The sequence below is a fragment of the Telmatherina bonti genome, assembly GCF_933228915.1.
Source record: "Telmatherina bonti genome assembly, chromosome: 12".
NCBI classification, from domain to species: domain Eukaryota; kingdom Metazoa; phylum Chordata; class Actinopteri; order Atheriniformes; family Telmatherinidae; genus Telmatherina; species Telmatherina bonti.
In genome coordinates, this window is record NC_136610.1 from 33,290,328 (window position 1) to 33,316,160 (window position 25,833).

At 43.8% G+C, this 25,833-nt stretch overlaps 1 protein-coding gene across 1 annotated transcript in view; it reads left to right on the forward strand.

Moving 5' to 3' along the window:
* efnb1 (ephrin-B1) overlaps positions 1-24,698 on the forward strand; it is a 59,524-nt gene extending 34,826 nt beyond the window's left edge. Inside the window, exons 3-5 of the mRNA XM_079250478.1 lie at positions 12,254-12,346; positions 18,724-18,840; positions 21,069-24,698. Coding sequence (XP_079106604.1) covers positions 12,254-12,346; positions 18,724-18,840; positions 21,069-21,460 — 602 coding nt within the window. The 3' untranslated portion in view covers positions 21,461-24,698. The remainder of the gene's footprint in view (positions 1-12,253; positions 12,347-18,723; positions 18,841-21,068) is intronic.
* Positions 24,699-25,833: the final 1,135 nt, after the last annotated feature.

Genomic DNA, 25,833 nt, shown 5'->3' on the forward strand with positions numbered 1-25,833 from the left:
CAGTGGTTTGTCTTTTCCAAGGCACACTCTGAAATGGCTTTGTTTTCCGGCAGCCATTCAGTGGCACCCCGAGCCAGGGCCTGCCAAGAAGTCCGCCTCCTTGAGCTGGAGCCCGGGCTTGTTTACACAAAACTCATTGGAGAAATATGGATGTATAATTATAGAGGTTGTTAGTTTTAACGTTGCATCCTTGCTGTGGAAACCGCCGCATGCTTGGTCAGCTACGATGAGGGGCGGCTGATGAAACTCTGACTGGCTATGGCGTGAACATTTCTGTGGAAAGCGATTTGGGGGAGCAGAAGAGAAAGAAGGGAGGTAAAAAAAAAAAAAAAAAGGGGGGGGGGGGGGGGGGGTCGAATCAGCTCTGAGCAAAGCAAACAAACATGAATCACAAGGCGGTGATAGGGATTGCTGTGGTTGTCCAACGCATAAATACAGAGTCTAAATACTACTCTGCAGGCCAGGACCAAGCCCGTTTCTGTGAATTCAGCTCAGTGGCAAAATGTCCATGTTCCATTCCAACACGACCACAGGCTCACAAACACAGTAACAGGAGCAGACAAACACACATGAGGCGTGTGTGTGCACAAATACGCAGGCATAAATAAGCACAAAGCCACATAAGCAAATTCAAATTTATATATACTCATATGCTCACACTAGCATACAAATAGATGCGCACACAAGCGCACAATGTGCTCTCACACATCCATCCTCCATCTCTCTGTACACAGATTTGCTTGGCTAATAGGAGCCAGGGTGAGCGCTGTGCATCCGTTAATGCACGTTCAAGAGAACTGTGGCTCAGCTGAGCAGAAGATATTTTCACCCGGCAGTCCCACAGGTGCAACGTGTTTGTTGTCAGAGTTTGTGCATGCCGTGATGGATGGATGCTGAGAAGAAACATGTCTTCAAATAAAAATGTGCTGTGTTTGAGTTGGGGGGGGGGGCGCTGCTCACAGCATCTTCCATAGAAACCATTTTTACGTTCCCATTAAAAAACTATGGACCACTGTTTGTCCATTCTCTTTTAGTTTTGATTTCTTCCATCTTCTCTGCAACTTTCTCGTCTTCCATCTACGTTTTCACCCTTCCTCAGATCTCGCCCTTCCCTTCCCACCGCCCTGCCTCTCTATGCGCAGTGACAGATCCTGCAGGAAATTGTTTCGAGTCTGCCAGACATTTTTGGTCTGTAGCTGTTTATTTGTGCTGGAGGTGGGAGGGGTGGTGGCACAAGGGGGAGGAGGGTCCGGAGCCTTCCGTCCTTCTCCGCTCTTCGACTCGGGGGTTAAGTCCCTGAACTCTTTCACTGTCTTGTGCCAAAAAAGCACTGATCCCCGATCAGCATGGGCTTTACCGTGTAACCGATACCAAGGATGAGGAGCGAAGGAGCACCAGGGGGGATGCAATCAGTGTGTGTGTGTGCGCTTGCGTGTTTGTATACGTGCGTCAGCGGCTGGCTTTGTGTGTATTAGGATGTAATCAGAGCATTTTCTCTGTGGTCTGCTGTGCTCTCTGATTGGGGGTTTTTGGTGAATAGCAGAGGAAGGGAGGGAAAGTGTTTCTTTTCCTGCTTCTTGCGTTGCAGCCTCGCCTCAGAGCCGGCAAAGCCTTGCTGCGGTTTGGAGCTGCGCTGGGAGCTCTGGCGCTTTACACATTAGCTTCATCATGCCCTCTATCCATTATATATCTGCTCTTGTGTCAACATGTGTCTCTCAGTGTCTGTGTATTCGAGTGTCACTGTGCATTAGGGCTGCTCTGACTTCAAGCTATCTCGGCTGCAGTCAGATCTCCTCCATGTTTGCAGGTCCAGGAGATTCCCGCAGGGGTTTACACACACACACACAGGCTCACATATAAACATTCACATTCTCAAAAAAAAAAACACCACACATGCACAGTCAAAATGACACGTGCACTCCCACACACCTATCTCTGTCTTTGTTCCTCCTTTTACAGATTTTGTTTCTGTGGACAACAGATGGGCCGACATCGACTCTCTTCTCCATAACAAGTACACTCTGGGTCTCTCTCGGCCCATTTCGCTGTCTCTACTCGCCGTCTGCTCTCTGATTTAGTGCTCAGACAATTAGGCAGTTATTTGTTTGAGGCCTATATCAAGCAAAAATGTCAGTCATTGATTGCGGCTACCTCTCAGATGTGAAGATCTGCTCATTTGTTGTTTGTTTTTGGTGGAATGAAAAGAAAGAAAAGCGGTGCCCACATCGCTGCGCCCCTTCCTCTCACTCTCCCCATTATCTTTGTTTTGCATTGCCTGTTTGAGATGGGAAGCCCTGAGCCTGCGGTAAGAGTTATTGTTTGTTTGTTTGTTTCCCATTGTTGATGTGTGTTACTGTACTGAGCAACACAAGGCCGGCTCAGTTGTCATAACTCTCTTCCGGAGGCCAGATTGAAAAGGTCACTGAAAATGAAGCTCCTCTCCCTGTGCAGGATGAATGGAAGTGGTGTGTGAGCCACACACAGAGACACAAGGCCTTATACACACACTTACACATCTAAATACAAACAAATAAATGCACACACAGACACAAACACAAACGGTCCCCTGCAAGCTCATATTTTACATGCAGCAGCAGGAGCGGTGAGAACTTCGAAGACATTTCATCGACTGCAAGACTCACTTGTCGACTTGTTCCACTGCTTTAGTTCTGGTTTCCCTCAGGAGGGAGTATACTCACAGATTACCTCCTCAGTCACTGGAGATTCTTGGAGCCTTGTGGCCTTTGACTTGCCACCACTATCTCCCACCACATTCCGATCCATCCCAGCGGTTCTTTTATCAGGCAGCGCAGGCTGATTTGTGGCTCATGGATCTCTAGTTGGATCGATGAGGGCTACTCCTCTCTGGAGTCCAGAGTCCCCGTATCACCTTTGTAAACGACCACAAAGGCCAAAGAAAAAGACCAAGAGGATCACTTTTATCATCTGCCGGGATTTAGTGAGTGAACCGTGCTTCACCTCATGTGATTATCAGTGCAAATGAAGCAAGACGGAAACTTCAATGAGCCTCCCGCTGAGGAACAAGCTTAGTAAGAGACCTTCTGTGTACATCTGTCCGCTGATTACGCCTCACAATACCAGAACCACCCACTAATACTTAGGAAATATCTTTATCATACGCTAAGCTTTGCACAAAAGCATTGTCGTGGCTAACATGGCAGGATAATGGCAGCAGGACTCTGTTTGGAAGCAGATAGTTGTTGGTTGGTTAGTTTAGTGCTTGGAATCTGTACAGAGTAATAAAAGGCATCACTTTCCTGAATAAAACACTACATAGAACTACAAATAGAGCTTTTCCTGCATTGTGACAGCAGAACCTTTAAAAAAAAGAGCATTTACAATCTTTTGAGCATCTGTTGTGAAGCTGGGGTGGAGACCCAACAAGTGGCCTCGAGAGAAATCAGGGAAGCTGTGAGATAATTAAGGATGTGTTTGTCTTGTGCAGAAATAACATTTTTCTGTATTTCTCATGAATAATTAAATGTGACAATACTCAGCTTCACTTAAAGACATCACAAAGCCAAACGGGTCGGCTGTCACTGCAAATTAGCTCTGCTTTATGTTTGAGGCTGCACTTTCCGGGTTTCCATGAAAGTCAGATGCCGTTACACGATCACACAGCTGTGATTTGTTTTGTTTTTTCAGAAGGGAAAAAGCACGCTGAGCTGACAATACAGGTGCAGCTTTATGAGTTGAGCTCAGGGTCAATCTAGTCCATAAATGCACAACTAAATAAAGCTGTAGTTTATTATTTAACTGTAGCGGATCCAAATATTTCATCCAAAGTTTTCTGTTTATTTAATATAATTCACCTCGTACATTTAATTAACTTAATGACTGATTTCTGCTTTGAAATAGTAGACATTTTTATTGCTCATTATCTTGGCGTCGCCCCAGCTTTTCCCATTATAAAGTGAGGGTTAATAGAAAATGAAATATGAATATGATCCCTGGATGATCTTGAGCAGGAGGAGCCGCTGAAAAGAGTTTTTATGTGATGTTGCAACAGGAAGCGATCACCCGGCCGTTTCGCATAATAAACGAAGATGGATCAGAAACTCTCAGGGTTGGAGAAAAGTCAGAGCAGGGATGGAAGAGTAGAAGTCATGTTGACACATTGTTGATGTGGATTAATGGGTAATCAAACAAAAAGCTAAAAGGAAGCGGGCATTTTGCCCACTTTTTCTGAGATAAGGGGAAAAACTGGGCCTGTGATGGGATTAATGAAACACTAATGTAGAACTCCCCCCTGGCTTTAACAAGGATAAAACTGTGTGCTTGTGGTTAACTACACACATGGTTAGCCAGCGAACAAGCCTTGTGCACACATACATAACGGCTGAAAGTGAGATAAACCACGACATAGCGACTCCCACATAAGCAATATTAACCTTTAGCTTTTGCGTTTGTGTTTGTGAGTGTGTGTTCTCCTCAGCATGTGTTGCATCTTTCCTAACCTTTAGCTGGCACCAATAGAAAGGTGAAATACTGTTTTCTCTCTCTCTCTCTCTCTCTCTCTCTCTCTCTCTCTCTCCCTCATTCTCTCACTGTCTCTCTGACCCAGTTTCTCCTCAACTTATTTTTCTGAACACGCAACATTTCAGCTGCTATTAGTCAAATGGTTTACTGTCTGAGAGGGGAGTTCAGAGGAAAAACCTGAGTTTGCAAAGTGCGGGTGTTTGTGTCTGAGTGACACTCAAGACGTATTTGTTCACCAGGTTGTTTTGTGTATTCAAGGGTGCTTATGTGTGTGTGTCTGTGCACGCCCACAAGGGTTGTGCCTCCTTTTTAAAAAAAAAAAAAATTATCAAGTATACGTTGAGCAATGTTTACAGCAAACACGACATCTAACAGTTACAACAATCTGCGGCTTTTTCTGCATTGTACAGCTGCACCTTTGCATTTAGCAGCATGCTACTGCTAATGGCTACTGCAGCCCCTTCCTCAGGCTCTGTTCCCCAGTTTTCAGCCTGCAAGTGATTTGTGCGAAACTGCTGAGGTTTTCTGTGGCTGCAGCTCGATGCTATCTGTGAGAAGAACCATTACTGACAATTAGCTACTCTGTCATTAGGGAGGGCTGTGTGGGCTACTGGCTAAATTCTCCACACAACAGTATATGTATCGTAGCTGGAAAAAAAAAAAAGCTTTCTGAAAATGTTCCATATCGGGAGCAGCTAAGTCATGCTAGGCTTGATATTTTTACAGTCAGTTGTTATGGTTATAAAAATGAATATTGATGCTTTGGGTGCTGGCGTCGTTCCCTGCAACTTTAATACTGTATGCATCAGCTTATAGCATTATAAGCTGCAAGTCCACACACCCCGGGGTTACACAGTTTTAATGTGCCAATCGACTGCATTCACCATTCTGCAGTTCCCCTGGTGTACACCTGTCAGATTAGCTGGGTTTCAGCTCAGAAGCATGCCTGCACATCTTGAGCAGGCCTCACTCATTTGTGTGTGTGTGTGTGTGTGTGTGAGTGTTTATATGTGTGTGGGGACAGTGGCTGTGCGAGTAGTGGTGGTGGGGGGCAGGAGAGCCAGGGAAAGGTTTGCGATGTGCTCTAAGATGAGTCTGTCCACATCATGTCATGTTGGAGTGCGCTCAGTCTGTTCGTGTTTGAGACAGATGACTTGCTCCACTCCCCAAGGTCCCCCTGTTATTCTGCATCCTTTATCTCCAACTGATCCGACAGACAGCCCCCGCGCTGCATATAGTGTGTGTGTGTGTGTGTGTGTGTGCGTGTGCGTGTGCATGTCTACATCTGCTTGTTTGTGTATGTGGAAATTCACCCTGTGCACTTTCACCACATTATGCGCTCGCGCGTACAGGACAATGTCATCCTCTGCTTTTTTGTGTGAGTGTGGGGAAGTTTTGTGCTGCGTTTGGGAGACTTGGGGGGGGGGGGGGGTTTGGGTTAGCAGCATGCTGAGTTGGGAAACGGTGAGTGGAAAGTGCAGTGGTGTAAAAGCTCTGCCCTGCTGGATCCGCCATAGAGGTGACACACACACACCCCCAGCTAAATGATGCAGAATCTCTCAGTGACTGCAGGTTGTGAATTTGGTACAGACACACTCTCCAGCGGACGCATACACACAGACACTTCGGGAGCTGCTGACAGGTCCTCTGCAGAGGTTAAAAGCTGTCATAAGTAGTCTTGGTGCACTCGCCTGATGGTGTTAGCCGTGGAAGGCTATCATGGCCAAAACCTTTAGCTTGGTTAACGTGACTCTTATTCAACCAGACCACACACACGCAAACACAGTCGCAGTATATCAAGTAAGGAGCTCAACATATTCCCAAGTATGAATGCATATGCAATATAGCTCCACTTCAAGTTATCACACACTTCTCCACACACATCCAAATGAATGCAAATATATGCACACATTCTCGCTCAACAGTTACTTAGATTTGCACAGTTGCGGAGAGGCCAAAGCGTACGCCGCCAAAGACTATAACAGAGAGTTTAAGAGAAATGCTGAGTGTGAGTGAGAGAAGCAGGATGGCATTTGCACACATACACACATGCACACACACACACTCATGCATACAGACAATCCAACACACATATGCTTCCTCAGCTTCACAGAGAGAAATCACCTCCCACCTCTTCTTCTTTCCAAACTGAGCTCACCTCCCCCTCCTCCTCTTAACTCCTCACTTCATCACCTCCTTCCATATTCCCTTGCAGAATGCACGCACGTCCATCCTACACCCCTTCGCACACATGCACACACTCATGCTCTTCAGACAGATCAAGTCTCACTCTTCTCCATCACGCACACTTTCTGGCCTTCAAAAAAAAAAAGAAAAAAGAGGGATCTCCCCTTGTCCTCTCCTGCACTCCTCTTTCCATCTCCTCTTTTACTACTCCTCCCTACCAAAAAACACGCACGCACCTCCTTCAACACCCCCCCCCCCCCCCCACTGTCCCATAGTGCTCTCTGCTAGGAGGATTTAGAGGTACCCTGTAATTTTGTTGCCGGAGGAGCTTTTAAGTCCTGCCTGATCTACTGGCTACACATTCAGCCAATGTGTACATGTCTGCAGGTGTGTGTGAGCATGTCTGCATGTACGTGTCGGTGTGTAGCTCTGCAGATTGTTGTGTCTTGCTTGGCTGTGTGTGAGTGTATGTGAGGGTGCAGTTTAATCAGGGCGCAGGAGAGGAGCTCCCCCTCTGGCTGTACGCTGAAGCAGGGAGTCGAGCAACAGTTGTGTGACAGAAAAGCACATACCTAAGACCTTCTTACAGTGTCCCCCAGAAGCAGGCAGTATGGAGTAAGGCAGTGATTTGCAGTGATAAAATGTGAGTAAAGAAGCTTCGCTGCACAGAGATGAGGAAATCAGCTGTGTCCACCCTCATTACTCACAACTGCGTTTGTATGACCTAAATTCAATATTGGATCTACAAAACGACATGAAAAATGTGCACTTCTGGCAATGAAGCTATGACAATTTTATATTGTCTGCCAGGTTTTATTATGGCAAAGAAGCATGCGATAAAAAGAGAAAAAAAACAAAAAAAAAAACAGAACAGAGGCCAAACTGAAAGTGCCCCATTTAACTGAGATGATATGAGAAGTCTGAATGAATTTTCTGATGCCAAACCTGCAGAGGAGGCTACATGGGAGAGACGGCAAGTGCAGGGTTGGAGGTTGATTACTGATTTCCATTTCTATTTCTGGGACAAAGAAATGGAAGTCTGATGGGCTGGGACATGTATTTAGATCCATTTCATTCCACCATAATCAGGCTTTAGCCATGCCCTAATACTGAGGATTAGAAAAGGTTCAAAGTGCAAACATCCAGATCCCCCAATATTATTCCAGTCTGTCAACCTCAGTCTGTATGTGTTTTTGTATGCATGTGTGTGTGTGTGTGTGTATGTGTGCGCATGCATTCTTGCATGCATGCCAGATCTGCCAGCGAGGGTTATCTCTGGAATCAGGCACAGAAACCAAATCGAACCCTCCGTGTGCTCATTCGGGAGTGAAATATTTTGTGCAAATAGGTTCTCTTTTGCTCCTTTCCACTTCAGTTCTGGTCCACTAATGTAAACAAAAAGAAAGATACATATGGGATATATGGGGTATCTCCGTGATGGACTGGTGACCTGTGCAGAGTGTACTCTGTCTCTGGCCTAATAACAGCTGGGATAGGCTCCAGCCCTTCCCCACAGCCCTACATTGGAATAAGCGGGGGTAGAAAGCAGATGGATGGGTGCAGAAATAGCCATTTCTTTAGTGACGCTCTGTTTGATACAGACACACACCTGACTTTGCTGTGTTTACCTCCCTGCTTTGACTGAAATGGATGAAATAGCTCTGCCTGCTGGTGTCTGTCCTTGATGTTCAGTGCGACCGATCACATGACTGTAATGCTGGCTTATGTATTTAGCTGTTTTTTTTTTTTTAAACCCCTTTTTGGAAAATGTAGACATTGTTAGTGGCGGTTACTGGGACTACCCAGTCCCCGCTTTGCTCGTCTAAGTGGAAGTCTGAATGCTGTGGGGAGTGAGAGGAGGGGTGGCGGGGTGTGTGTGTGTGTGTGTGTGTGTGTGAGAGGTAGCCAATGAATGTCACCTCTCATCCACTTTCTCATTAAACAACCTGCTCTCTGTCTGTCACATGGGCTGTATCCATCCCCTTGTTCTGTGCTCGGGGCAGATGTGGCGCGTGCTCACACACACACACACACACACAGGCCCGCACGGTCACATACGCATACACACAACCCATTGCACTGTATGAAAGCAAGCCCCCTGGGCTGGACAGGAATAATAAGCAGTAGATGATTCATGATGGAGATGGGGAAATGTATTCAGCAAGACCACCTGAGTGACCTCATTTAGAAGACCTGAGAATAAATATAGACCACTGCATCACAGTGCAGCCTTAGCTTGTGTTGTCTTGGCCAGTCAGCACGGTATCTCTCACACATCTCCCACTCGTCTCCTCGGAGCACCTCGGGGAGCCGTCCTTCCTTTCTACCCCAAATGTCCTTGTGAAAGCCATGTGTTGCGAGAGCGTGCATCCACGTAGGCATGCTAATATGTTGTCATGTTTTTGCTAAATGTGCAGTCATGGTGTCGGAATAAGAGCCATCCTTCATGCCAGGAGCCTTTTCCTGCATTTCTCTCCCAAGTAGCGCTTCCTCTCAGCTGATGTGTTTGTACTGCAGATATTTCTCAACATCAACATTTGGCACCTGGTTTCTCTTATGGCTTCTGCAGCTGGAGAGCTTTTGTTCTCCCACTAGTCACTCTGCGGCCAATGATCCACACCCACAAAAAGGGCCTTAAATCATACAAAAAGAAAGAAAGGGAAAAAAAAAGTCTTCGGAGCCAACTGCTTTATTTCCAAAAAGCAGCATTCCTTCATGCAATGACCAGCTCTTTGGGTATTCTGGACCACTAATGCTGAACCAGTTTGTTCCACTAAATCATTAGCAGCAGACCAGGAGTTTCTTTGTTCTGGGGCCTGTCATTGCTTTATCCCCCAGTGTTTTTATCTCTGCCGAGACACACAGGAAGACCCAGTTCCCCAGTTTCCTCTTTCCAAAACACGACATGACCGTCGGCCTTTTAATATCTGGAAATCCAGATTTGGATTAGCGTCAGAACGCAGGGATGAAACGAGACAGAGAGAGAGAGAGGGAGGGAGGAGAAAATGAAAGAGAGGAGGAGAAGATAGAGTGAGTGAGAAGCTTTTAGATTTTAAAAAAAAAAAAAAGCTGGCAGTGTGTCCTTGTTGTTGAGGAGGGTTGGGGAGCTGGAGAAAATGTGGCTGGCACAGTTTTAACATGATCTCTTGACATGATAGATGTGAATACATTAATTTCAGGCGAGAGTATAAAAGCAAACAGGAATGTGTGGCGCTTAAACCATCTGCAAGTTTTATTTAAAGATTCGCCGCACATTTTTGAACGCACTCAACAGTTGTCTCTCCATCTTGAATAGTACTTTAGGAGACAGATTCACATACGGAAATGTGCTTAAGATTGGACACAGTTAATCGGATTATGAATTTCCAGTGGTACGGGGAAGGCTTGAGTTATGTGACATTTTACATGGCCTGAATGCAAACAACATGTGAAGTGACCGTCTTTATAAATCCAGGTCTGGCCTCTTCGTTCGGCTAAACAGAAGCCTCCAAGGGCCAACTCATCATCATGCCACATCAGTCATGCAGAGGCCCGTTCAACCAGCCTGAAGGAATACTTAATTTAGATGACAGAAGTAAGTTAACAGTGAGAAGATTTGCTCTCCCTGAGTGGATATAAAATTCACTCTTAGTGAGCTATTCAGGCGCCTCTGAGCTTGATCTTCAAAGAGCTCGGTTTTTTTTTGGTTTTTTTTTTTTTTTTTGTGTAACCTTGCTCTGGAAATTTAAAAAATTGAAAGAAGAGAAGAAATTGGGTGTAAAATCGCCAGATGAGGTTAGCACTTCTGGCAGAGTCTGGGCCGTTCAGGGCTGGGAGACGACGACGCGCCTTCCTGTTCACCTCGCTCTCTTTAGATGTTCCCTTTGAAAGAGACATGCTCCCCGCTTAGAATCTGCATAAATCACAAGACTCACTTAGCCTTGAGTGTTCATTCACATCAATGCCTCACGTAAATTTTAAAAATCCCAATTTTTTTTTTTTTTTTTCTCGAGCATATCCTCGTATATCTCTCCGTGTCCGGCTCACTCGGTTGTGTTGAGTCTGTAGCGGCGGGGATTTCGCCGGAAGAGCTCCCAACCTGATGTTATCACAACCAGCCTCACAAATTACCCCTCGCTCCGGCCGCACCAACGAAATGTTGTGGTTCTCCGTGTAATTTAGAGCCTGAGAGTGATCTGATAATGCAACATAATATTAGTGCAGTTCATTATTTAGTTTTCTTTCATTTGGCTCAAGTACAAAGCTGAAATCCCACCAGGCATGAGACTGTCAACATTAATAATACTTAGGAATGACAGGACATGAATCAACTAGATGAGCTTTTTTCTTCAATAGCTGCGGAGCCAGATTCCAAAACAGCCTGATACATGAGTTTATAGCAAGTAAATACGTGTAGAAACACTGATATACCATGCCAGTGTTTATATTACCGTGTTTAGAGCGTCACTCACCCCCACCCTGCTGTAGCTAAGTTTGCTTCTCTTTGTGTCATCGCCAGATAAGCACCCTCTCCTAGACTATTCCATCATAATGAGGGTGTCATCTGAAGCAATCACCCTGGGAGATGGTCATTGAGTTAAGAGGGAGGGGAACTGCCAGATATTGCTGATAAAAAAGAGGAAAAAAAAAAGAAAAAAAGAGGGGAAACCTAAATGAAGTGAGACCAAGACTGATAATGCAAGGAAGAGAAACAAAAGCCTTTCAGAGGAAGGGAGTGTGTTGAAAAAGCAGACTAAGCGGGGATGGAGATCATTTGGGAAATTCCAAATTTAGAGTTGCCATCATGTGTGCCCACACACACACACACACACACACACAGCTTTGTGCTTAACTGCTCAGAGTTAAGTTCAGAGTCACACTCTGTCTCCTCAGGTCATTATCAGGGGCCCTAAAATAGACAGCCAATTGTGTCACAGCGCGTGAAGTGACTGTGACATTAAATAAACAACCCTCGACCCCGAGCTCGTCGCTCAAGTCGGAGCGAAGCGCACACTTTGAAACAAATGAACACGGACCGACACACACACACACACACTCAGGCTCTAATTTCTAAATGGACACACGGGCGCAAACATTGAGGGAGGCATTTAGCTGCCTGCACTACCAGCAAGTAGTGACACATGTGGCCCAGAGGGCCCAGGCTGCTGGAGGACTTGGCAAGCAGCTGGAAGTCTCATTGCTTAACTATGCACAGACAGAACACACACACACACACACACACACACACACACACACACACACACACACACACACACACACACAACTGCAGGTCTGACTGTGTTCTTCCTCTCCACCTCAGCGCCCACCAGCTCTCAGTAGACTGTGATGTTGTTCCATTCATTTGACTTCACTTTATTGTGTTAATGAGAGTTACTGTTGAGAGGAGCCGGCGCTTGATTGAGGGTGAGAACTGCTAATCACTGGAACAGCTAATCAGTGCTTGTCGTAAATATTGATTGGTTCTGTGCGTTATGGACGTGCTCATTAACCGGTGTGTCATCATCTCTCCTCCCCCTACTCCTTGTCCTTCATCCCCTTGTCCCCCTTCCTCCATCTCCCACTTCAGCAACCTCCAACGGCACGGTCGAAGGCCTGGAGAACCGGGAGGGAGGAGTGTGCAAGAACCGAGCCATGAAAGTCATCATGAAAGTCGGGCAAGGTAAGCGCGCACTCACCTCACATGTAGAACACAATCCGCCGCTGTTGCCTTGAAGCCATGTTTCACTTTGGTGTGACATTTTCATTTATCTCCATGCGAGCTTAGCGTGACTTTGTCCGCCGCCAGCGTCCAACCAGTCCTGCTCTCTGGACCTGCAAAGTGGTTCTATGAAACACACCATTTGTGCTCTGACTTCAACTCGGAACAACTTTCTGACATTGGGATGATGAGATTTTGATGTCAAAATTTTAGTTTGATCACATGTAATATGAAACAGTGGAATAAAGTTTAATATTAATAATTGGGATGTTTGATGTTGGTGATATCCAACATACCAATATCAACTGATACCAATATTTTTGGGGTGCATTGTGCAAAACAAGCAAAACAAATTGATAAACTATACATGATATTACTTATATTTTGTCATTTTAAGGTGGAGGACACTTAGCCGAAGAGTTTGACACATAATATATGCATGTTGCGTCAAAGTTATGTCATTAAAAAAGTAAAAACTAACTGATCATTTTTTATATTGAATTTTAATATCAATATTGTCCAATAATATCAACATGTCGATTATATCGGACATCTCTGATTTATTAAACATCAATTCTTTTTTAATTAACGTGTCATTATCGCATATAAATTGAAATACAAGAGAAAAGACAAAAACTCTGACTTTTATTGACGTCACATTGTGTACATGCTGTTAAGAAATGACAGAGTTGTACATACTAAAGTAAATATGTATTTACTGTAGTAGAAAACTATTTAATCTGTTGGATATGCTAAAATAGAAGAATAGACTTTCTTCTGAAGTCACAGTCAGCAGTTTAGCAACATTCGCTAATTTGTTGAAAACACATTTTGCCTTTGTTGCTGTAAGTGGTTACATGGACATTTATGGTGTTTATGTTTGCGTAAGCCATTCAGAGCCACTTTGAAATGAGTTTATAAATCTGTGCAGAAGTCCCGAAAACAACAAGAAAATGTTTATTTCTAGCCATAAAAATACAGTAGCTTGAACAAAGTGTTGCTTTTTCAACTCGAGGTTGACAAGTTGTGTTTCTTTACGCGCCACATTTCCCACGTTTGAAGAGTTTTTGTGACAGATTTCTTCATTTAGTCTGCAATCCTGGACTGGATGAAACAAGTACAGAACACAGATGCACAGATGTAGTTTCATTCTTCATCTGCATGCAGTTCCTTAGCAAATTAGTATCTTGTTAGCACACCGGGTTTGCTTGTTGAAATAGAGAGCGATTCTCTGTTCAAGCAGTTAACAAGATGATCCAATATAATTTAAACACTGTATTTCTCATTCACATAAAAATTAAGAATTGCCCAGTGGGATTTGTGGATCCTCCACCTGAGAAATATCCTTGCAACTACTTACATGCACAGTAATGATGTTCTTGTGTTAGAATAAAGAGACATGATGATATCAGTATGTGAACTGTTTGTTTTGTCTTGATAAAAGCAAAATGAAAACATAAAAAGAAATTGCATGTATATATATATATATATATATATATATATATATATATATATATATATATATATATATATATATATATATATATATATATATATATATATATATATATGTATGTATAATGTACATAATTTTATATATAAAATTATCATGAATGTTCTCTTAACTTATTTCTAACCTGCACCTCAGAGTCCTATTCTTCAGCTCAATTAAATGAAAAAATAGCATCTTAAATTACTAAATTTTATTTTTGCAAATTTTTAGTTATTGTTTCTTTTTGAAGTTTCCAGTTATTTGAGTGACTGTTGTAAATTCAGTCTTTTTTTTAATGAAAGGGGCATGAATACATATGAGAGCACAAATATATATATATATGTATATATATATATATATATATATATATATATATATATATATATATATATATATATATATATATATATATATATATATATATATATAACAAATTAACATATATATGATTTATTTATACATCCTTTTCTGCAAGACAACAGGGATACACTCTGTTAATTATCTGTGTTTTCTGGTTGTATTAGGCAATTGCAAGTAATCAATAATTAGGGCTGCTTCATGGACTGCACTATTCGATTTTCAGGATTTGTGCATCACTGTGATGAAGTGACCTGCTTAATTAGTCATTGAATTCCTGTCTGGTAATATTGGATATTACATTTCCAGTTGTACTTACAGAAAATATACCACTGCGGTGTATATTGTGATATAGGATTACATAGGCTTGCACGATGACGGATGATTGTATCCCTACTTTCCCACCCCTGTTGGTAATGCAGACATGTTGAACAAATCTTTTATATCCATGAATAGCTTTCGCAAATTGTTTAGAAAAAAGATCCCAAAGAAATAACAATCAAATGACAGATGACTTGTGTAGAATAACTCCACTTCCAAGCAGTGAGAAAAGCCTCTGATGTCCCTCAGCTGTGATTCTTTAACAGTAATCACAGATTGAAGACGTGTTCGAAATGGGTATGTAAGTGCATGGTCGGGGTAAATCATCGAAAAATGTTGGAAGTAAACAAGGAAGTTTTGTTTAGATATCCTTGGACTCAACATGTGGTTTGCATCAATGCATTTCACTTTTTAGATTTCGTTTTTTCTCACTATGTGGAGCTCCATATCCTGAGTTTGACAGGGTACGGTACACACATGCGTTACCCAATAAACATGTCCTCTTTTCCCGGTGTGGTTATTTTGATCCAAACAGACACTAACGGCCATCCGAGAGCAACATCTGCCCGCTGTAGTGATCTGATTCCAGCTTTGAAAGCTGGATCTCACCATGTCAAAAAAATAAACTGAGTCTTGCTGAGGAAACTGCAGTCTGAGTGTGTGCATGAGTGCAAATTTGTGTGCAGCTATTTGAATGTTGGTTTGTGGAATGACAGCGGTGTATCCCGAAAAAAAAACTTAACAAGCTGCTGATGCTAGCGAGGTGTGAGTGGGACAAATCCAGCAGATGCAGTGAAAACATACCCCCGGTCGTCCCGGAAACAGACAGGGGTTTGCATTATCTTTCCATGTAGGTCAATTTGAGCTCCTGACAGCCCAGGAATGCAACAGCGAGGCAGAGTGACAACACTGCTGCACGACTCCAGGCGGCACAGGCTTTAACTTGAAACCATTAACTGGTAGAAAAACAATTCCACAATCTCACGTTAACGGAAGATGAAAAGAAATTCCTTCATCGAAGGAAGTTCTAGGAACATTAGGCTCAGCTGGGGTCTGTTGCTGTGGCTCCCGGCGGTTCCTCAACTTCGCCAGAGCCGTGCTCTCCGTTCCCAAAACGGTCTACTGCGAGCTGTCACTCACAATCAATGTGCCCTAAGAACCCTGTTAGAAAAGATGCTGCAGGCCCAGCTGCTACTACTTTTAAATCTATTTCTGTGGGTGGAATTTTTGATGCATAATGTGCCCCATCCAGCCCGGCGGCTATTTGAAGAAAGGCTCTGAGAAATTACAGTGTTGACAGCGACTTTGAATTGGCAGCTTTGTGTAATTTCTAAGTGACTGTTTCTCCTGGTAGATGAATGAAGTTTCCATTTATACAACCTGAACATACACAGGCCCTCTTTCTTTTTTTTTTTTTTTATTATTCTCATTAATCTGCTAGTTGATGTCGCTTTAGAAAGTGTTGAGAAGTAACAAATGTAATTTGCCTTCATGGCTATTTCTTTTTTTTTTTCCTGCACAAAACTTTCCAGTCTCCATTTTAGTTCAGTTTAGGTGCAATAAAGTTTTCTTGTAAATTATTTCTGACAGTTTATTGGAAAATATTGATATTTTATTTTACAGATTGCATTTTAAACACAGACAAAAACATGTTCCAGACGTTTCTCATTAATTTCTCTGAAGTATAATGAGACTATTTCATTAACTACATAATTAACTGTAATCCTTAAACATGATATTTGAGAGTATAACCCATTTTCAGAATCTCCTGCTGTTTTGATGCAATATAATTTGAAAAAAGAGCTTTGAATGCATCATTTAATGTGGATGTTTTTCCATAAAATGTATTGAAAGAACATCACTTTTTGGTAATGGTACCAAGTGAGTGTAAAAAACACCAGAAACATGGTGTTCGTGAGCTTTTTTCTCCCTCTGAAATCACTTTTGTCTCCGTTTAATTACTTATTTGAGGGAATTTGAAGAACTTGCGCCCCGGGGAAATCTCAGCATTTTCTTTTTCTAACATTTAAATCAAATAAAGGAAAAAAATCCTCACCAGACTAATCAATAATGTAAACAGAGATTCCTCTCAGCCCTAGGCTCTACCTTTTTCTTTTTTTCCCTTCTCCTTTTTTCTACAAACACAATAAAAAGCAAAGCTGTGCTCGGTTCTGACCCCAGATGTGATTGTGTGTTTGGTTCATATATGCTCTGTTTCTGCAGCTCAATGCCTTCTGCCCCCCCCCCCCCCCCCCCCCCCCCCCCCTCCCATCCTATGTCTGCTCTCACTTCTTTGCACTTTAAGCTATGGAGTTTATTTTTGCCGTTCATCCTGGTGTGAAATATGCACTCATCCTTTCATGCTACATTTGCAATGTGTTTACATTAAACTGTGCCAACAGTATTATCATCCTGAATCATTTGTCTTTGCAGGATTTTTTTTTATGTCAGAGCTTGATGACTCCCTGTCCTTAATAGCACTTTAAATGCTTTGTATTTAATTTTCTTTTGTCTGTAAAATAACAAGTAACATAAATTTTAAACATGCGTCGCCGTTCGGCCGTCTGCTTTCCCTCTACATCATGTCAGCGTGTTCATTAGAAAAATGTTGACTCACACATCTCTCCCCCCCCCCCCTCATGTTTTCTCTCCACCTTTCTCTCCCAGCATCTACTGTCTCTTCTATCACTCGATCATCATCTCCCTCACCCACTGCTCCCCTCCCCTCCCCCTCCCTCTCCCTCCTTCTGGCGGGTTGGCAGTTCTGAGGTAGTTGCTGTCTGCATAGCTAAGGGAAATGTCAGCAGCACACACAGAAAAATGGGTCAGAACATTAGAACGCTCCCTGCACATGCTCAGTGGTTGGCACAGTGTTGAGGCTGTGTGCACGGAGTGAGTCAGATCAGTGTGTCCTCTCATATCCTCTGTCATGCGTAAATGTTCCCACTTCTCACTCCTGTCTTTTCTCATCAATTATTGACAGCGCACAACAGCTCACGGCTAAGTTCACCACAGCTGCAATCAGTATGGAGCACCGCTGTGGTCTGGACATAGAGAAGATAAAGGGAAGGAGGGGATCCGAGTGGTTTATGCTGAAAACATCATAACCCCTTGAATAAGATGAAAAATTATTTGATAAAGCCATTCTTTTATACCTCTAGTTATCCTCTTTCTCAATCGTTTCTTGTCTCAATCCAAGATTTGGCTGAACCATAGTGGAAAAAACACTGACCACCCACACTCACACGCACCACGGGGGACTCTCATACAAATTGCCTCCCTGCACGCCCTCCCCTCTATTTCTCATGCACACACCCCTTGAGCAGGCCTTTGGGCAGATAATGCAGATAAAGCCTGGTGGAAGAAGCATCTGATATAGTGCTGTGGAATCCATCTGGCTGGCTTCGCTAATAGTATATAACTGTCTCGTGTCTGCTGGCCCTGCCCTTCTAAAAACCCACCCGTGTTTACCGCACAAAGACTTCAAAGTGTGTGTGCTGAAATCACAACAGACAGTCAGATAAACTGTCTGTTTCCTTTGCGTTCCCCTCAGAGCTTAGCCACCCCCTCCCTCTCTCCTCCTCTCTCTCCCCCCCTGTTCTCTTCCTGTCCTCATATTATCTCCCCCTCAAGAAGTGTGCCTCTTCCACGCAGAGTTAAAGCCAGAGCAATAAATAAGGCATATTATGGCCTTTTAACGTGATGAATAATGTAAAACAATAAAAAGTTAATATATAACTACTTTACCCCCATTCTGCCAGGCCTAAGTGTATTGTAAGTATATTGTAGGTGTGTGCTTGTGTGTGTGTGTGTGTGTGTGTGTGCATGAGGTGCGTGTGTGTGCGGGAGGGTGCTACGCTCCCGTGAATGCGTCAGTGTTGGAAATGCCTGTCTGAGTGTTTGCTGAAGGAGCTGCTGATGTAGATGTGAGCTCATTTTTTACGACAGGACAGGAATATTGGCGTGTTTCACAGACGTTCGCAAATTCGTCCTTCCTCTTTCTGTGCTTTCAGCTTCTCTCCTGACACACTTTCAACACATGCACAGATAACCCCCTTCGGTGTATAAAAGATATATCAAAAGTAATCTCTGTCGGAGCGCCAGAACAAGCCTTGTTAATTCAGTGTTTTTTATGTGGGATTTTTCTTGTTTGTTTGTGTCTCACCAGTCCCGAATGCGGTGAACCCCGGAGCACCAGAGACTCCAGAGGACAATGCAATACCAGAGTCAAGTCCCAGTCCGCCCGGTCAGGGTCCAATTGGGCCTGTGATGCCAGGAAACTCTGGTAAGACCAACACTCGACCCATGAACTGCAGTTTTCTCTGCCTTTTCTGCTTTTTAAAGTGCAAATATTTTCATAAAACTGAGGTTAAAATAACTAATATTCGCAGCCCCAAGGGTTCCCCCAACAATTAATCACACAAAGTGTGCACAGGCTGCAGGCATTCCTATTTTTAGTGAGGGTGGGCGGGGGTCAACATGCTGCTTATTTAAAAAAAAACAAAACAAACAAACTGTGCAGAATCGACTGAAACTCTCCAAAACATGTGACAATGAACGGCCATAAAACCTCTCCCTGGACAAATACAGCTCCATCTGAGTCACGGTGCATGAGCTGAACCAAAGGAGGCTCCAAGTCAGACTTCTTTATGGTGTATCTTTAAGAATCTCATTACAATTGCAGATAAATGAAGATTAGAAGGAAAGATTATTGAACAAGTCACGCCGAGCCTCCATGGATGCTCATGGGCCTCCTTGTATCTGGGTTTTTACCTACATCTTCCATAACTAGTCCCCACAGGAGGAACTGCTTCTTCTTCTCTTTTTAGATCCCTCCCTGCATGAACTTTTTGACTTACTCCACAACTTTGAATGCCTCAAACTTCCCCCACGTTCAGACTGTTCTGGCTGTCCTGATGTGATAAGCCATGGCTTATTTAATAATTGCTTATTTGACATTAGTTGCTCTAAAAAAAGACTGCCTAATGTCACTTTTTTTGCCTCTACCTGGGTTATTTTATTATTTTTTTTAAACCAGCCTGCCATTGTACGTTCAGGTATTATGTCAAGTGAAGAAGTGGAAGGGTGGAATGAAGGACAAGTCGCTGTGGTTTGAGGGGCAGATATTTCAGGAATGAAATGTCTGACAGCCTCTCTTCCAGCTCTCTTCGCTGCCCATAATGTACAAAAAAATTCCTCCAGCCTCTGATTTCACCTGATAAGGCCAGAATTGGTAGCTTTCAGTCATGTCATTTGGTGGCGATAAGCCACGAGCCGCGGTTATCCTTTTATCAATAAATGGTTAAGTGGAAAAGTGGCCGGCCACGTGCAGAGACACAATCATTAGCTGGGGATGGCAGTCTCCAGAGGTATGAGACTTTTGTGTGCCTGGTGGGGGGCTGAGGGGTGAAGGGGGTCATGGACAGTAAAAGAGTGATGGCCAGGAGGGGTTTGGGGCAAGGCAGGGGGGGTGCTGCTCTTTGGCAGCAGCTGCATGCGTACATGGAAAACAGATTTGGTTCCTCTCGGATTTCAGTCAGCGAAGGAGCCAGTCATTCTCTTTCCCATCCAACCCCCCCCCCCCCACACCCTTTAAACAAAAGGATAAAATAAAATCAGATGTTTAGATATGCCCTCCACATGTATTTCCCTTTGTGCTTTCTTTTTTTCCTCCCAGGTCTCACTTGGCCTTTACCACACATACATGAAAAACCCGACATGTTAGACAACGTTCCCCCGGCCAAATCTTATCAAAGCCACGAATCTTTGTCATGATGAGCGATGAGTACAGATTTCATTAAGGGCGCTTTTTTTGATTGAGCTGATTCGATTAGACCCCATCACTGAGGTTGTTTGTCATGTCCAGCAAACAAGGAACTGGGATGCGCTCACAGCTGATTTAGTGAGATCCGCACATGACAAAGGTTTACTGTAAATGTTCTGTGGTCTGTAGGGAACTGTATGAAAATGACTGCGCGGAGGAGGAGGGATGCAATTTCGCCCGTTTCCCAATAAACAAAGAAACTTGACGGTGTCATTACCGTTTTCTTTTGATCCTCCCTTTCTGTTAGAAGTGGCAAAACCATCCAAACCGTCCCTTTGGTAGCTTAACTCTGTTTTGTTTTTTTGTTTTTAATATATTAATAACATAACTTTTTTTTTTTTTTTTTTTTTTAATATTTATTTATTTATTTTTTAATTAATAATTTAAAAAAACAAAACAAAACAATTTAAACATTTGTGGTTTCTGAACCTGAACATACAGTGTTTTGACCTGGAAGCCTCTACACATGCTGAAATGTATAACAGAACATGTGAAAGCTGTGTTTTAGATGCAGTTGTTTGATCTTATTTTTTCTTTTTTAAGACAATAAATCTCTGAAATATCAAATAAAATAGAAAAACCAGGCACCATAACTTAAAAGAACCGTCTGTATTTTTCCCCAGACTTTCCTCTCTTCTGCAAAACTGTGATTTATGATAGCCTGACTCTGTCTTTATTCCTGTTTTCAGGCCACAATCAGGACCAGTCTGGGACCCCTTCAAATTCAGACAGCATCCTGAGCTCCAAAGTGGCCGTATTCTCCGCCATCGGAGCCGGATGCATCATCTTCCTTGTGCTCATTCTCCTTCTCATCATCCTCCTCATCAAAATGCGCAAGCGTGCCAGGAAAAACGCACACTCACAGGCCCGCCCCTCGGCGCTGTCCCTCAGCACGCTGTCCAATCCCAAGCTGCCGGGCGGCACAGCTGGCACGGAGCCCAGTGACATCATCATTCCTCTGCGGACAGAGAACAACTACTGCCCTCACTATGAGAAGGTGAGCGGCGACTATGGCCACCCAGTCTACATAGTCCAGGAGATGCCACCGCAGAGCCCGGCCAACATCTACTACAAAGTCTGACGTGCTTCGCACGGCCAGCGACATGGTTTAGGAGAGAGAGAGAGAGAGAGAAGAAAACGAAAAGAAAGAGGAGTGCTTGATTTACGTTCTTGGGGAAGAACACTTTCCTTTTGCATTTCGGGGACTTGTTGCTTCTTGGAGCCCCTGTTATTTCTACCACCTGCTGCACAAATCTGGAGAAAACACGCACTGCCCAGTAACCAGCGGGGTTGGGAGCTGACTGATGAGAGAGCTTTACTCTGTTTGTTCGGCTTGTCTGACAATCCCCACCCTCCCTGCTGCCCCTTATCCCCATTTCCTCCCCCTCACCTCCCACTCTACACGTATCCTCCTGCTGTGTTCCTACAGTCAGAGGGGGGCGGGGCCAGGGCAACCAACCAACAGATGGAACTCTACCTTCCTGGTTCGCTGTCCCTCTTAACGGATGGGATATAACTTATCTCAGCTCCCTGAAGTACAGTCTGTGCTACACCCAATTAAACACACCATCCTAGCACACTAGCCAGGAGGAGGCGGACACGGGCCTGAGCGCCAGCCCAGCCTGCAGTTTTCAGCGTGCAAGCAGAAAAACGTGTGTGTATGTGTGTGCCTCTGTGCATGTGTGCGTGTGTGGTAGTCGGGCCCCCCATGCCGGGCCAGGAAACTCTCCAGATAGCTCAGGTATCTTACACAGTGTGTGAAATAATGTGTTCCTCTCCCTTCGCACCTCTGATGTTTGCCTTACTTACTATTTTTGATGGAGGATTTCCTTGAACCCCGATTCAGTTCACAAAGCAGTTGTATTTTGTTAGACTTTTCCTACAAGTGCACAATGTATAGAGTCAAATAGATCATGGTTATTACTCCATCTCTTCACCACCTATGTCATCCATTAATATCATGCTTTTTTTAAAATTTTGTTTGTTTTTTTTTTTTTTTCCTTGAGGAAGTACTCTGACCTGGACTGTAGGAGTCGAGGCGTGTATGTGTGTGTATGTGAACACTCCCTTCTCCATCGCTCCAATACAAGTTTCACCGTTACTCCAGTATTTATGACCTGCTTGTGTGTATTTCAGGGTGTGTCCCTCTGTGAAGTGTACGTGTTCGGGCATGTCCGGACCAGTTTTCAAATGTGGGGAGACTTTATTGGCTTTGCGGTAGAGCGCTGCTTTCCTGTATCCCAAGCTTTGAAAAAAACTCAGACAGACACACCGGTGCGCCGACGGACAGACAAGCCCAGGATCTGACAAAACCTCACAGCGCGCTCCATTTGGAATCGATTTAAAGATCGTACTGTCTGATGGGCTTTTAAACAGAGCAGGCAGGTTGGTATTTATTTGTTCTGCCACACTTTCAGCATCAAACAGGGAGGTGGGTGTCAGTTGGATGGCTGGCACTGATTGGCTGGCCTACATAGGTAGGATGCCCTATATATAAGTTGGATGGAGAGCTGGGATACAGTACCGTCAGATGCCAATTGGCTGCCATCTGTAGATGAGTAAGTGGAGTGCACAGTTGGTGGCTTCGCCAGCGTGTGACTAATCTGTGTTACCATCCTCATGCCCACACTCGCCAGCCGGGAAGAGGGATGGCGGATAAAGGAGAAAATGTTCCTGTGACATGGCTTTAACCTGAGAGGATGATGGGAGTGGGGAAAGAAGATGAGGGGGTAATGGGTGAGGGAAGTGTATGGGGAGAGGGGAGGTAGGGGTGGCATTCATTTTCCTTCCTCTCACCAGTTGTGCTGTGAATAAAAATGCTGCGCAGAATATTTCGCAGTCAAGGTGTTGAGCCGGCGAGGACGCTGCAGCCCGGATATCACGCATCTCAGGGCAGCGAAACAGGATTTACTGCAGCTGGATGCGTGCACGTGCGAGGAGGAGGAGGAGGCGGCGGCAGCGGTTGCTTCTGTGTGGACACATAGGTGCTCATGTGCGTCAGGGTTTATTTGTGCTTACAATCGCAGTTTCTCTCTGTGTATGCGTACATATGTGTGTATATGCAGCTGAACGGGCTCGTCTCTCGGACTGGGCCTGGCTGCCAAAGCGGGCAGCGCTGCAGTCCCAGCTAATGATGTGTGAGAGGAGAGGGGAGCAGATAAGGACAGTCATTCTTCGGCACGGAGACATGAGCTGTCGTTCGGCATACATGCACACACACACACACACACACACGCACCAAGACTGACGGCTCCAGGTTTATCTCCAGTTTTAACGGTCAGACTGGTTGGTGGTTAATGTTTTTTCTCCGGCAGAGGCACCTATCATCCACTGCCACGTGCAGCACCACGGACATACACTGCTGAGTTAAAAGGCAGTCCAGCTTCAGGACTCTGGGAAGACTCCAGTGGCTCTTGTGTGTCGTTAACCTCAGAGTTAACAACCTAAACAGCTGCTGCTTGTGCTTTTGTGGTCCTGTGTTTTAACTCAGCATGCAGCCCTCAGTGGCCCTCTGCGAAACACATCTAGTGCATATATTTTTGTTTCGGATCACTGTGCATCTACTCAGCAACACCAGCTTAGGGAGTCATTCCCAAATTACCACAAACCATGTCTCATTTTCATCCATTCTGGTGACCACTTAATGTTCAGATCTGAAGTTAAAAAAATAATGAAACGGAGTAAATGGAAAATGTAAATATATGGATAGAGCCCAATTTAAGATGTAATTTCACCTGAACACTGCTCCTAAGAAAAATTTAAGATTAGATTTTTGTAATGGAGGATGTTTGTAAATAGCTGTCTTTTTAAAGTGTGTTTTGTATGAATCCTTGCATTTTTTTTTTGTTTTTTGTTTTTATTTTCTTTTCCTTTAGATTTAAACTAAATATTGCAGCGATCACATGAACTGTCTTTTACGCAGCATCCAGTATTGTCAAAGAGTCTTTGTCACAACACACATTTAAAAAGCAACATAAGTAAAACCATAGGGTTCAAGAGTTTCTGCTTGTTTGTTTGTTTTTTTTTTTTTTTTTTAGTTTAATTTGCAATTCAACAGGAATTGTAGTTGCTCAGAAATTGTTCAGGACTGAAGCTTTGTCACCAAGTGGCTTTGAAAATGGATAGGTCACTGAAACCATGGCGATAAGGCCCCTTCCCTGTTGGACAGCACTTAAGTCTGCATATGAAGTCTGTGTTATTCTGCTTCCCCTTGAGTTACCTACACCCTCCGCTCCATTAGAAGATGTGACAAAACCAATTTTAGTCCCCCCAAAAAAAGATAAATCTTATCTCAGTTTTAATAAGTCCATAGAGCCAGGCAGGGCGAGGAGAAGGGGGGGGGGGGGGGGGGGGTAGAGAAGCAAGGGGGATAATGAAAAAGAAAAGAGGCCATGTATGAGAGTATAACCATAGCGTGCTGGCCAATAAATCATTTGGTTTATACCACTCATTATCTCCCAGGCGGTCCTTTGTTTTAAAGATGCTCTCTCTTCCTCTTTGTCTCCCTCCTCCCCTCTCCTTTGTCATCCCAGCCTTCCTAATTTAGCACACGGATGCTGGTTGCCCATCGTGTGAGCCTCACCATGGGTTGACTTCTCCTCTTCTTTAAAAAGCCACAGTATTATTATTTTCTAATGTGCATGTGAAAGCGAAAAAAAAAAAAAAAAAAAAGAACCTGTTGGAATTTATTTCCCTTTGTTTGAATCACAGCTGTCAAGTTTTGTTATTTTATTCTATTTTGTTGCCATTCACTTATTTGCCGCTTCTCAGCGTAACCTGTTGGCACCAGCTACAATGGAAATAACGTTCCACCAGTTTGGAAACTACCGCATATTGATAAATAAAATTTTTCCCATGGAACATGGTCTGGAGTGATTTTTCTGTCTCTTCCACCTTTTTTTTTCTTTTTTTTTTTCTTCTTTTTTCTCCTTCAGGGGTTTATGATTTTTGGCCAAAGAATTCATTTCCCATCTCACTGACCACCTTGGTACATGTTGGGAGCATAAACCAGCCGCCCACGCTTACAGGAACCCCCCCTTTTTCCCTTCTAAAACCCTCACCTCAGGGGTCAGTGCTGCACAGATGGGTTTGTTCTGATACATTAGTCAGATTGAAATCACAAGCAGGCTTCATAAATTCATATTCAGGGAATATTGACACGCCTTTTTGCATAGTAACTAATAGCCATATCAACCCCGCTCTGCCCTGGTGTCCTCAAAAATTACATTTCTTCATACATGATTAAATCTGATTGGCTGCACTCTGCATTTCCATTGCGTTTGTCTGAACTAACAGTCTGCATTTATGCGATCGAAGAGCAAACGCCAAGTCCTTGGTGAAAGAGGAGATGGCATGAAATGTTATTAAAGTGATTTGGCATTTTCTCTGACAAACACAGTCAGTGTTTGTGGGCATGGCTTTCATGCTGATGATGATGTGAGCAGAGACAGAGTG